Genomic DNA, 14,809 nt, shown 5'->3' on the forward strand with positions numbered 1-14,809 from the left:
TGGTAATCTCAGGGCGTCGAGTTTCTGGAAGAGGACCTAAGAACGCTAAAGGTTCGTCAACCAAGGATAAAGGGATCAATACCTGAGAACGCCAGATTGTTGCCTTCTCTTCTGCAAACGGAGGCTCGGAAACATACTCCTTACCATCAATGGTGAGAGGATGTGTGAGTTTAGCAGCGAAGGGTTTGTTGGAGCTAGCCATGGAGGAAATGGAAGTTTTTGGAGAAGAAGAGTTCTTGCACAGAGTGCAGGAGAGGATGATGCGCTAAAGTAAAAGGGCGAAAAAAGAGAAGAAGAAGAAAGAACAAGGGTTTTATAGGGGTTAAACCCTGAGCAGAGAAGAGTGAACGTTTGATTTTCCATCTTCGACACGTGTGCCCATGTTCCCACGTCTGCAGACACGTGGAGGAGAGAAGGCAGGTAAGATAGCAAACACGTTTCAGTCATAAAGACGTGAAGTGATGGAGACATGATTTTGTGCGTCTCGAGGAAAAAAGGAAACGTTCGTCATAATTATATGACGTCATCAACGTGGGGAAAACAGGGGTCCCACTAAGTAGAAGTGGAAGCAGTGATGGGGTAAGTCGACGTCTCAAAGATGCCATCATCTCACCAACGTCGACCGTCGAAAATGGCATCTCTGGGGGGAATTTTGTTACCATGAGAAACCTCTAAGGCATGCTGAAAGCATAATTGGTGGTATGATCTTGTGATTTTGGGGGTTATACCCCATCAAAGGATGAGGATGTGCTTAAGATGAGCAAGAGTGGAAAAATACAAGTCAAGGGATGAAGCCGACAAGAGAAGTGTGCTTGGTCGACAGGCCATTCCGTCGACTAAAATGAAGTTTGGGACTTAAAGAATTTTCTTTCATGCCAAATGCTTAGAAGACAGTATCGCCCTAAATATCTGGGCGGGAGAAATTTTAAATTGGAAAATGACTAGCAGTTACAAGAAGAATAAAAGCGCCAGAATCTGGAGCAGTTTTGCAAGACGTGGGTAGAACGGTTTGCAGATCGTGTGGCACGACGTCTGCTAGTTTTTAAGAGTTTTTAGCCTGTAGGCAGTTTTCTTTAGTTCAGTATAAATAGAATATCCCACGAGGGGCTCGGGGTGTTCACATTGTACTGAAAATCACTTGTAAGAAACTTCTCATTCCCAGCGCGAGGAAGCAAGAGTTTTTAAGAGTGCTATGTACGTGAATCACCACATTTATTTCAATGCAACTTCCTTATTTTTCAATTGTTCCCGTTGAACATTTTATTTTAATTTCATTTACTTTTGAGTTATCACTTTACGTTGTCGTTTACGCTATTGACACTGATTCTATTACGATAATAGAGTTCACCAAAAGCGTGTTCGTCGTGTACATCTTTTGAATGCTGTAGCGCTGTCGGTCACGAGTCACCCATAGACTATAACATCGTTTAAACCGTTTGTGTGGAAAAAACTTGCGCTTGTTCAATACTTTGTCAGGAGCCGTTCCTCACAAAGTTATTCCGTCAAATTGGATAAGCCACACTTGCACTAGCACATGTCCTAGGATCAACCGATCGATCCAGCAAGTAACCCTTAGTCTTAAGGCCTAGGGATGACCAGCGGTTGTTTACCAATTTTCACAGTAAACAATAGTCAAACATGAAAATTAAAGCGTCGGCAACAACACCCCTGAACTTCTTAGCGTCAGTCCTCGATTCCATTGGTTGTACCTTGAATTCGTCCTTCCTATGTACAATCTCAAAGAAATAAATATTTTAAAAAGCCATAACATTTCAAAAATTCTAAACCCATTAAACTTAAAAACCTATAACAACCCTTAATCCTATGTACTTATAATTTCTTTAATGCCTTAAAAAATTGTGCAATAAATATGGAACAAAACTCTCCCACCAATTATATTTATAAATTTACAAAACTCAATTCCAACACTTTATTAAGGAGAACCATGCCACTCACCAACCTATCATAACAAAACAGAAAACTTTCAATTCCACACAAAAACAAACAATTTTTTTTAACTCAAAAAACTTGTTGTTTATCGATACACTAGAATAGATCACTTTCACATCCTACTTCAGATCTCAAAATCACTCGCCTAAGGCTTTTCACAAGATCATCCACTCTCACTTTGTATCCCTCGCCCATCTGCAACATAAATACAGCAATACATCAATTCAAGATTTCATATTATATTTTCATTGAAAATACAACTTTAAGTATGTGATTAATTAATATACCTGAGCAATAATAGTAATGGAAATATCTGATTTCCCAAATGGCAAGACACTGTTACCAGTAACAAAAAGCTCAAGATTTTCAATGTGTTCTAGTACTTTAAGCTCAATTCCAATTTGTTTCTCACAATGAATTTCAATAAGCACTTCCTTTCCCATAACTCTTGCTTCAACCTCTGGGAGAATATTATTTTTGTTAAAATAATCATCATCATCATCACTACTTGTTTCATCAGAATTTTTGTCTTCATTATTGTTAATAATTCCACGTAGATTAGGTTTGTTGAGGATCATAGTTGACATGACACCAACATTTTTGTCTTGTTTCTCTAGCTCATCAACACGTTGCTGAAGCTGTTTTACATAATCAATTGCTGCTCGAAGTATGGAAGCTTTGTCTACCTATAAAAAGGAATATTTAATTGTTTATGCTTGGAAAAATTGTCAAATAAGACACATTACACCGTCTCATTCTGACTCAATGATTCATTTATAAATATTATTATTATCACACTTCCTTTTCATCACTCTCAAAATCATGTACTAATAATTTTTATATAAAAAAAAGTCATATAATCATTTCATTTATATTAATAATAAAGTGAGGTGTATTAAGCAATTTACTTACCTTGCTCAAACCAGGAATGATTGCTGAAAGTGCGATGAATCTCTCCGTCAATTCTTGTCTCCGTTTTCTCTCTGCTATTATATGATCAATACACTGAGAACTGCTTCTACCTTTCTTCGCTACTTTTTGTTCATTTCTTTTCATCATTTCACTGTTACTACTTTCACGGTTCCGTTTGTTTTTAGAACCACGTTTAGCTTTCAAATGGAGACAAGGTTCAGGTGTAGTAGCAGGTATGATAGTTGAGTTATCAAACGACAGAATGAATGTCTTTGGCAAACAACATCGACCACCAACTTTTTTAGATTGTTCTTGTTGGTGTTGTTGTTGTTGTTCACACATTATTGAATCTGAACTCTTGCTTTTTATCATGTTATTAACAACCTCAACACCGCCGTTAACATCACTTTGTGGTGTTTCTAACAGAAACTCTCTAAGAAAGTCATCACCGTCGTCAATGTTAACCTTGTCCTTGAAGTAATCATCACCGCAATCCAATTCCTACAAAATTAAATTATTTTTCATCATAAAAGCGTGACAAATAAATCAAATTATTCTTATTCTGTCTATGATAAAACTAATAAATTTACCATATGAAGATGAAAATTTTCCCATAACTCTTCCATTGGAAAATAGAACTGATCTAGCTTGAACAAAGTTTTGTGTCTTGTGTTGTGTTGTGATGTTTTGATTTGCACAAGAGGAAATATAATGATAATATATAATGATTAAGGAGTATACTATTATTATAATTTATAACTAATCTTGGGACAAACAGGATATTACTCGTTTTTCATGCTATTTGAATATCAGCCGTTGGATCATTGATTTTGATAAGAAACAATATTGAAGTGGGACCATCCCATGTGTGTGTGAAATGAGAGGCATGTATATGAGTCCCACAAGGAGGAAATGCTGAGCTAAACAAGCTTTGTTCACACTAAATTATTATATTGCTTTTTCTATTTTCACAATATTATATATATATATATATATATCACTTTGTTAATTTTGGATCCTACTATCTGTTTCTTTTCAAAAAGTACAAGGGCTGGAGAATAAATTTTTTATAGATCAAAATCAACTTTTGTTTTTACTGTCATGTGAAAAGTATAAGGCTCAATTCAATTTGACCCACTTGTAAGGAATCTATTTAACATTCACCTTCTCTTTACCTCTGTCTAACTCCTCACTTAAACTTCTGACTATTTCTAAAATGTTCTTCATAGATATATGAATAAATTTGAAACCGACCAATTAATCATCTTTTATGTGTAAATAGATCAGGTAGAGCTAGATGTCGGATTGATTGGGTGGTTTAAGATATTAAACATAAATAATTATTTTTAAAAAAAATATATTATGTATATTCAATGTACTGAATCTATAATATTTTTTTTATTTAGAATTTTTACCGAATATCCCTAAGACATTTGTTAGCATTATCTAATAATTTAATAGTGATACTGTATACTCACACAAATACAACAATACAAAAAGTTGATTGTTATTTAATTTGTAGTTTAAAGGATAATAATGATTAAATTTATCTCAAATGATATTAATAATAAATTGATTGTTATTTAATTTGTAGTTTAAAGGATAATAATGATTAAATTTATCTCAAATGATATTAAAAATATGATGTCAAATGACATTCTATACGGTAAACCAATAACAAATATATATATATATATATATATATATATATATATATATATATATATATATATATATATATATATATATATATATATATATATAATTGAAATACACTGACAGTAAAAGGATTTTAAATCGTCAATTAATCCTATACGTTGGATATTGAAATAAGTTTGACTTTCTCATTAAAAACGTATAAAGTAATATAAACGGATTATGGTGATGAATCGACAGTGTAAATCTTTTTACACTGATAGTGCATAGTAATTAATTTATATCTATCTATTTATCTATCTATATATCTATTTATTTATCTATATATATATATATATATATATATATATATATATATATATATATATATATATTTTTTTATTTTTTTTTTTCTTTTTTTTCTTTACACTTGCACTATCATTAAACTTTAAAAATATTATCACGTAATAATAATATTTTTCAATAAAAAATATTTTAAATTTTAAATTTCTTTTAAAAATAAAATTAAATAAATATTTATGAATTTTATTAAAAAATATTTTTTTTTTATAAATTTATTGTAATAAATATTAAATCGATTAAAATCACTTGATTTCTCCGTTAAACCGACTTAACCAAATATATCAAAAACTAAAATTTTATCAGTCGGAATTGAATTTTAAAAATAAAACTGTAATTTATATCACATTTAAATTTTAAATTCAAAATCTATCCAAATTAATCGATTAACCAACCCATGTGACAAGTACAACCCACACTGCAGACCACGATACGTTTGGATTACTGCCCAACTCCTTGGTCATATTCAGCTCAATTCAACTGTCATGTTTTGAATTTTTGCTACATGTGTTTATTATGCGAAATATTGATCCAAATACATATAGCCTCTAGCACTCTTTCAAAACATGCAACTTTGATTCCATTTCCTCTCTGCAATTATGTTTAGATAATGTTTCATACTATTGTTTAACAATCATTTATATTTAATATACAAATATGAATATAATATTGAGTTTGTTTTTCATAATAATGATAACCTATTATATGTATAAACTTTGAATAATCATAGATGATTTATTACAAAATAATAATATCAACTAACTCTAATACTCACCCTTAAAGTGGAAGATATTTTAAAATTATTTCCGCTTTGCACAAAAGTGTAGGAAATGTTTAAGGATCTAAGAACATCTCCAACTGTTCGACTCAACTTTGGAATCTTTTGTAGAATTCATTAAATCATAATATCTTAAAGCAACTTATCTAATTTTAACTTTAATAATATAACTTTAAAGAATTCATATTGAATCCCAACATTATTTTGTATATTAATATTTTATTTATTTTAAATTTTATTTTATATTAAAATATTAATTTAAATTATTTAAATTAACATTAACATAAATTAAAATTAATAAACAAATCAATATTATATTTATTATTATTTCAATAGCTTATTTATAAGAAAATACATATCTATATAATATATTAAATCTGAAGGCAATGAATTATATTATGAAATATTCTAACATTTCTACTTCATTTATGTCATATCATCCTACAATCCTACTTGGCATTTCACAATATTTATTTTTTTCTTTCAAAAAATAAAATAAAATATTTATTCTGGATTGGACATCACGGGTTCAAACTTGACAGACAAAAAATATCATTTTTTAATAAAATATGTGACAAAACAATCACTATTTCTACTCTCAATGTTTTTTTAAATTTCAAATTTAAAGTAGATATTTGAATCTAAAAATTAAAATTAAAAATATTTTTTTTTTAAAGCATACAAATGAACACTTTAAATAAATATTTTTAATTTCAAAATAGTTATAGCCAAAAACATATTAACCTAATAATTAATTACTAATTTAGATAAATATATTATTTTTATAAATTTTATAGAACGATAAAATTAGAAAAAATACTTTAGAAATTGAAATAGATTATTTATTTTGGAATACGCTTTTATTCTAAATAAATAATTCATCGTGGGACGAATTAATGTACGAAATATAATTTTAAAATAGACTATAATTAGTTCAATGAATATTTACATTATTAGTGAAACTAAAAACTATACTAGTGATATTTCCAGACTCCATTGTTCTATGTGATTACCAGGTAAAGTTAGAAGAAGAAGAAAGAACTAATTTTAAAGACAGTCTTCTCCCTATTGTAATTGGCTTGCTTAGAACAGTGAGTATTGGCTCCATTTAATCTATTTTCACTATGCAATTTTGATGATGTGCTACAATCAAAATGTTATATGCAATTTTTTTGATGATGTTCTAGATGTTTAGCGGCTCAAAACAATTAATTAATGTTTACTATGACAGAAGAGGTACAGTATGACCATCTATGGTATAAAATAGCATTATAATATGCAAAATTCTTTCATGAATCGTGATCCAAAATAAACAAAACTGAATCCATTTAACTGGTTTAGATTAAACTGTTTGACTCATCTAATCATTTATTTGGTTCTTTGTAGGGAGTACTATAACAGCCCCTAATTAGATAAAATAAGATATGATAATATGTGTTTATAAGTGATAATAATCTCACAATTCGAGTTGTAAAATTAATACCTCAGAATCTTGAAAATCATTGACATCATGAATTTTTTTCCAAAGTTCTTTACATCTATCTATCATTTAACCTAATGTTTTTTTATCCATGGAAGGCACACTAGCTAGTGTCACCTTAGTTATGTGCCAAATTATCGATGCTAATGGCTGTTAAGTCTATAAATGCAGAATCCAAAATGCATAGCTAGCAATAGTAAACAATCCATTTTATTCTTACACTACGTAGCTTTTGTTAGATTTAAATATATATATTGATCATATGTTCCTGATAACAAAAGAACAACAAGATCAATAAAACAAAATCCGAAAATAGAATTAGAGGTTTTACCTCCGGCAATTGTTGCAGTGTTGTGAGTGCACTGTCTTTGATTCTTCCAAGCTCTTGCAACTTTGGGGACCAAAGACTATTTATAGACTTGATTCTACCATCAAGAATTTAAAGCCATTAAAACTCATTACCAAATCATATCCTTTTCAGAACCAAAATCCCAAAACTATGGACCACACTAAAATTGGTTTTTATTATTAATAATTATTATAATAAAAAATAAGAAACCGTTACATTCTCCCACTTGGTCCATAGAACTGATTTTTGACATAAATGAGTCATGGAAAACTTACTCAAGAAATAAATATGTGAATCATAGAGATAGTCCCTCTTAAAGCGAGTAGTCTCATCTATGTATTACAACATGTCTATTTTCAAGTGTATATCTGTAATGTGGTAACTAACTTGATGAATAAACCAATGTTTACTCTTGGTTCAGATTTAACATATTTTCTCAAACTGATGTGCGCATGAAAATGAGAAAACATCACAATATAAGAGTTTTATTAATAAACTGTATGTATACAATCATAAGGAGGACCCAAGTCCCACGTTCTCTACATGATCCTTAAATTTTATTGGTGGAATGCCCTTAGTCAAAGGATCAGCGATCATTAAATCAGTACTAATGTGATTAATAACTATTATTTTATCTTTAACTCTTTCTCTAATGACTAAATACTTTATGTCGATGTGCTTGCTTCGACTTCCACTTTTATTGTTCTTAGACATAAAGACAGCGGCTGAATTATCGCAAAAAATCTTCAGAGGTTTAGAAATAGAATCTATGATTCTAAGCTCAGAAATAAAACTCTTAGGCCATACACCATGAGAAGTAGCCTCAAAACAGGAGACAAAATCGGCTTCCATAGTAGAAGTAGCAACCAAGGTTTGCTTAGTACTTCTCCATGAAATAGCTCCATCAACCATCATAAAAATATATCCTGATGTTGATTTGCGAGAATCAACACAACCAGCAAAGTCGGAGTCTGAATAGCCGATCACATCAAGATTGTCCGTCTGCCTATACATTAGCATGTAATCTTTTATTCTTTTAAGATATCTCAACACCTTCTTTGCAGCTTTCCAGTGATCCATACCTGGATTACTCTTATCTCTTCCTAAGATTCCAACAGCAAATGCAATGTCGGGCCTTGTGCATACTTGAGCATACATAAGACTTCCAACAACAGAAGCATATGGAATGTTCTTCGTTTGTTCCCGCTCAAAATCATTCTTAGGGCGTTGATTCAAATTAAATCTATCGCCCTTGACAATGGGTGCAACACTTGGTGAACAATTTTTCATTCTAAATCTCTCTAAAACTTTATTGATGTAGGTTTCTTGTGATAGACCCAAAATTCCTCGAAGTCTATCTCTGTGGATCTTAATGCCAATGACATAATATGCCTCACCCATATCCTTCATATCAAAGTTTTTAGAGAGAAATTGTTTCACCTCATGTAGAAAACCTTTATCATTGGTTGCAAGTAGTATGTCATCCACATACAAAATGAGAAAACAAATTTTACTCCCACTGACCTTCTGGTATATACATTGATCCATGGGGTTTTCAATAAACCCAAATGAAGATATTGTTTCATGGAATTTAAGATACCATTGACGAAAGGCTTGTTTTAAACCATATATGGATCTCTTAAGCTTGCAAACCAAATGCTCACCACTATTAGAAGAGAAACCTTCAGGTTGTTTCATATAAACCTCCTCCTCTAAATCACCATTAAGAAAGGCTGTTTTCACATCCATTTGATGCAACTCAAGGTCAAAATATTCAACTAATGCCAAGATGACACGAAGAGAATCTTTCTTAGATATAGGAGAAAAGTATCAGTGTAATTGATTCCCTCCTTTTGAGTAAATCCCTTAGCAACGAGTCTGACCTTGTATCTCTCAATGTTGCCTAATGAATCTTTCTTGGTTTTAAAGACCCATTTACAACCAATGGCCTTTGCCCCATTAGGTAACTCTACAAGATCCCATACGTCGTTGTTTTTCATGGAATTCATTTCATCATTCATGGCATCATACCACAAATCTGACTCTCTGCAACTCATGGCTTGTCTAAAGCTCCCAGGATCATTCTCAGCTCCAACATTATAGTCAAATTCTTGTATATACACAATGTAATCATTAGGAATAACTGATTTTCTTGTCCTAGTAGATCTTCTTAATGTTTGATCAACATTTTCTTATGGATCTTGTTGTTCAACTAATTGTTCATCATCTTGATGACCAACTTGATTTACTGGATCATCAGTAGCTTGTGGAGTCTCGATGATTGGTTGATCAACATCCATTTGAACTTGAGGGATATTGTAAATAGTAACCAATCTATTACTTGAAGTGGAAGGTTCATACTCTATATGATCATGCACAGAAATTGAATTTTTTATTTGATCGCTCCCACTAGTCAAATGATTTTCAAGAAACTTTGCATTTCTTGACTCCACAATCCTAGTTGTATGAGATGGACAATAAAATCTATAACCTTTAGACCTTTCGGCATATCCAATGAAATACCCACTAATGGTCCTCGAATCTAGTTTCTTTTCTTGTGGGTTATAAATCCTCACCTCATACGGACATCCCCAAACGCGCATATGTCGTAAACTCGGCTTCCATCCTTTAAATAACTCAAATGGTGTCTTTGGGACAACCTTGGATGGAACCCGGTTTAGAATATACACAACCGTCTTTAATGCTTCATTCCATAATGATTTAGGAAGATTAGAGTTGCTAAGCATACTCCGCACCATGTTCAATAGTGTCCGATTTCTTCTTTTTGCAACACCATTTTGGTTCGGAGAACCGGGCATGGTGTATTGGGCAACAATCCCATGTTTTTGAAGAAACTTAGCAAATGGACCAGGTGCTTGTCCACTCTCAGTGTATCTACCATAGTATTCACCACCTCGATCTGATCTCACTATCTTTATTTGTTTTCCACACTGGTTCTCAACTTCAGCCTTAAAGACTTTGAAGGCATCCAATGCTTCATATTTATTGTTAAGCAAATAAATATTCATATATCGTGAGTAATCATCTATGAAAGTGATGAAATATTTCTGACCATGTGCATCCATATCAGGACAGCATATGTCTGTATGAATTATTTCTAATAAACTTGAACTTCTATTGGAACCTTTCTCAGACATGTCAGTATGCTTTCCCTTAATACTGTCAACACAAGTTTCAAAGTCAGCAAAATCTAGAGTATTAAGTACCCCATCTTTTACTAACCTTTTAATTCTCTCTATGGAGATATGTCCTAATCTCCGATGCCATAACATAGAAGAATTCTCATTAATATTACACCGTTTAGTGCCAGATTGAACATGCGTTGAACTATAAATGAATTCGATTTGTAAATTAGTATGATAAAGACCATCAGACAATATACTATTCCCAACACATTCCGAATTATAAAATAATTCAAACAAGGTGTCTTTAAAATTAAAGGAATATCCAAAAGGTACAAGTCTAGAAACTGAAATCAAGTTTCGTGAGAAACTTGGTACATAAAAGGTCCTTTCTAATTTCAAAACAAAACCATTATTCAAAATTAAATTGCAAGTTCCAATAGCTTCCACATGTGAGTCCATCCTGCTTCCTGATAGGACTGTCCGCTCACTTTCCACTGGCTTCCCTAGGTTTTGCATACCGTGTAAGGAATTTGTTATATGGATTGTTGATCCAGAATCAATCCACCAGGTGTTAATATGAACATCAGTCATATTAGATTAATAACAAACAAATGAGAATAAATTACCTTTCTTCTCAAGCCATTCTTTGAATCCAGGGCAGTCCTTCTTCATGTGTCCTCCCTTTTTACAGAAGTAACAATTTGCTTCTTTCTTGATATCACCCTGCGGTGGTATTTTGAATTTCCCTTGGTTTGTGACTTGTCAGTTTTGAAAGCTCTGTTCTTCCCGCGAGTGCTTGTCAGCAACGCACTCTCACTCTGTTCCATTACAAGCCTTTCTTCTTCTTGAACACACATGGTCATTAATTCATTGATTGACCATTTGTCTTTATGTGTATTATAGGAGATCTTGAAAGGCCCATACTCAACCGGAAGAGAGTTCAGAATATAGTGCACTAGGAAGGAGTCAGACATATCAACCTCAAGTTTCTTAAGTTGAGCTGAAATGTCCCGCATTTTCATTATGTGCTCACGCACACCTTTCACACTGGTGAGTCGGTAGGAGGAAAATTTCATATTTAATGTGCTTGCCAAAGCCTTTTCAGAAGTGACGAACTGATCGTCAATGGCTTTCAGCAAATCACAGACATTCTCATGCGGATTGACAGAACCACGTATTCCACCCGTGACCTTAGTCTTAATGAACATCACACTGAGCCGGTTGGATCTCTCCCATCGCTCATATAGTGCGATTATAGCTGGAGTACTTTCATCTGTAATTGCAGATGGTTCGTATTTCCTAATAGCATAATCTATGTTCATCCATCCTAGATGGAGGAGAATTCTTTTCTTCCACACCTTATAGTTATCTCCTCTGAGCTCGGGAATATCACATCGGATATCAGAAAAATTATCAGGTTGAAAAGCTAAAAAGATAAACAAAATTGATGTCAAAATTTGAGGCATAAATATTATCCAAATTGTATGTATTATCAATATAAACATACCATAAAAAAAATCTTGCAACATAAAAATTACTTGTGGGCTAAATTTTAATGTAATAAGATTTAAAACAAAAATTGCGATAGATTTTTCAAACCTCACACTTTACGTGCATGATATAATTTTGTTTTTCTATCCAAAATTAATACTTTATGATAAAACTATCAAATTATGTACCAATTCATAATTCTTGTGGGCAATTTATGAAAATATTTTGACATTTTATCCTAATTAATCATACAAATATAATAAAAATTCCTGTAGGATAAAATTCATTATACCACGTATAAAATTTTATGTCTAATAATTTATGTGATCTCAAAACTTTAAAAAAATAATCTCAATTAATTTAAGGATGCTGGGGCTAATCCAAATTAATCAAAATTATAACGATCACTAGACATAGTAACTCAATTATATGAGAGAAAATAAATAAATAAATAAGATCTCTTATACATTTGCTTAACAAAATAATAACATTATAAATCAATTTTAATTTATGCATAAATTTAATTCAAAGATTAAATAATAAGGCGTAATAATCAGTAAAAATGAAATCATATGGATATGAACAGAATCAAAATACATGTTTAATAAAGCAGCGCATCAGTAGCATTCATGAATGCCAGGGATCAGGACCTGGGTTTAATATCCAGCCATAGCAAAAACAGAAAAATAATTTTATTACTGTTCATGCCGTAAGTTTCTAAAAAAAATTTAGAAAGTAAATTATTTAATCTTTTGATATGTTTTGAAACATAATATTCTAAAATTCAAAAATCAAAATTAAATCACAAAAAAATACCGAATATCGAAGAACCATTCGAAAATAAGGCAGAGGGATTCGAGACTTTGATACCAAATGTTAGATTTAAATATATATATATATATATATATATATATATATATATATATTGATCCTATATTCCTGATAACAAAAGAACAACAAGATCAATAAAACAAAATGCGGAAATAGAATTAGAGGTTTTACCTCCAGCCATTGTTGCAGTGTTGTGAGTGCACTGCCTTTGATTCTTCCAAACTCTTGCTCTCTCAATATAGATGGTGTATTTCTTTTCTAATGAGAGAAAGCTTTGGGGACCAAAGACTATTTATAGGCTTGATTCTACCATCAAGAATTTAAAGTCATTAAAACTCATTACCACCCAATTAAATAGTCATATCAATTTACATTAAAACCAAAATAAATCATACCCTTTTCAGAATCAAAATCTCAAAACTATGGACCATATTAAAGTTGGTTTTTTATTATTAATAATTATTATAATAAAAAGTAAGAAACCGTTACAGCTTTCGACTAAACAAAGACAAGTGAACAAATGAAGACTAGAAATTTATATTTGTTTTTTTTATGTAGAAAATGGATCGAAATTGGATGTATGATTGAGTAAATTCCAATAGATATGGTTTGAAAGATGAATTTGTTAGTGGAGTTGAAGATTTTTTCAATAAAACCATGAATCGACCGTAATTTTTAAACGAGGGAGTGATAAGGAGTCTGTTAGATGCCCAAAAGTGCTTATTTGAGCTATCATATGTGGGCATCTTTCACTCTATTTCCTTGCTAAATTGTCTAAATCACCGTTGTTTTAGATGAAATGCATTACATTGATAAACAAGCTTGGTGCCTTTGATTTGTGTGTTATTGTGCAGGAAGAAGGCATGAAATAATTGAAATTTAAGACACAAGAAAGTTGGCAAAGGAACCAAAGAAAAACAAGCATTCATCATCATGCTCGCTAGGCGAATGCTGTGGCGAAGCCTGCTCGCTAGGCGAGCGCCCAACGAAAAGCTCCAGTAAAATGTCAATAAATTCGCTAGGCGAGCTGATAGCGAAGGTGGTAGCGAGTTCGTTCAGTTTTGGTGGAAAGCGCAGCCAGCACTCACTCGCTAGGTGAAGCTCTAGCGAGTCCCCAGCGAGCATTCCAGTAGCAAAACCTCTCAACCTCGCTGGGGCGAAGGTTGGAGCGTGTCCTTCGCTAGGCGAAGGTTTGTTCGCTAGGCGAACATGACAGTTCAACAGACCCTGTTTCTCTGGGCACAGGTGCCTTGTGTGCCACAATTAGACCCTCGCTAGGCGAGCCTTTCTGCTCGCATAGCGAGCATGACAGCCCAATACTACTCTATAAGTAGCAGGTGCCACTTTTGAGCATCATACCTAGTTTTTACCTCATTTTTCCACTTTTGTACTTTTGTTAGATATTTTTACAGCATTGTTCTTGGGAGCTTTTATGCCCTAGTTTTCATTTCTCTTCATCTTGTAACCATCTTCTACAAAAAGAAGGTGGATTCCCATCCAACATCGATTATCCGACTTGGATGTTGATCAACCTTCTTCCGAAACTTGCCGACCAAGCTACCATGAAAATGAGTAGCTAAGTCCTCCATTTGTCAAGGTTAGATGTAGGTGATTACTAGCTTTGTGTGTAAATGTAAGGATCTTCATGTGTAAACTCTTTAATGGTGAATATATGATGAAAACTTTGTTTCTATTTAAAACTCTTTGTGTTGGTTTATGATCGAGAGATGTTTACCAACTCTTGACCTAGGTTTTCATCCAATCTTGTTTGTTAGCTAGAGATAGTAATGAATGATTTTGTTCACCATAAGGTTGAACCAAAAAGTTATCATTTTGATAGATTGTGTTCGAGAGAAACAATGGATCAAAATGGGAAA

The 14,809-nt window shown here is 32.2% G+C and overlaps 2 protein-coding genes across 2 annotated transcripts; both read right to left on the reverse strand.

Annotated features, from left to right (window-relative positions):
• Positions 1–1,871: 1,871 nt before the first annotated feature.
• Positions 1,872–3,608, reverse strand: LOC127105382 (transcription factor bHLH18). The gene is made up of 4 exons (XM_051042557.1): positions 3,453–3,608; positions 2,863–3,363; positions 2,238–2,636; positions 1,872–2,145 (listed from the first exon to the last, which is right to left on the reverse strand). The coding sequence occupies exons 1-4, from the start codon at positions 3,486–3,488 to the stop codon at positions 2,047–2,049; spliced, it is 1,035 nt and encodes a 344-aa protein (XP_050898514.1). The 5' UTR covers positions 3,489–3,608; the 3' UTR covers positions 1,872–2,046.
• Positions 3,609–11,278: 7,670 nt separating this feature from the next.
• Positions 11,279–12,807, reverse strand: LOC127104912 (uncharacterized). Its single transcript, XM_051042051.1, has 2 exons — positions 12,801–12,807; positions 11,279–12,036 (listed from the first exon to the last, which is right to left on the reverse strand). The coding sequence occupies exons 1-2, from the start codon at positions 12,805–12,807 to the stop codon at positions 11,279–11,281; spliced, it is 765 nt and encodes a 254-aa protein (XP_050898008.1).
• Positions 12,808–14,809: the final 2,002 nt, after the last annotated feature.

Source organism: Lathyrus oleraceus, chromosome 7 (assembly GCF_024323335.1).
Source record: "Lathyrus oleraceus cultivar Zhongwan6 chromosome 7, CAAS_Psat_ZW6_1.0, whole genome shotgun sequence".
Classification (NCBI taxonomy): domain Eukaryota; kingdom Viridiplantae; phylum Streptophyta; class Magnoliopsida; order Fabales; family Fabaceae; genus Lathyrus; species Lathyrus oleraceus.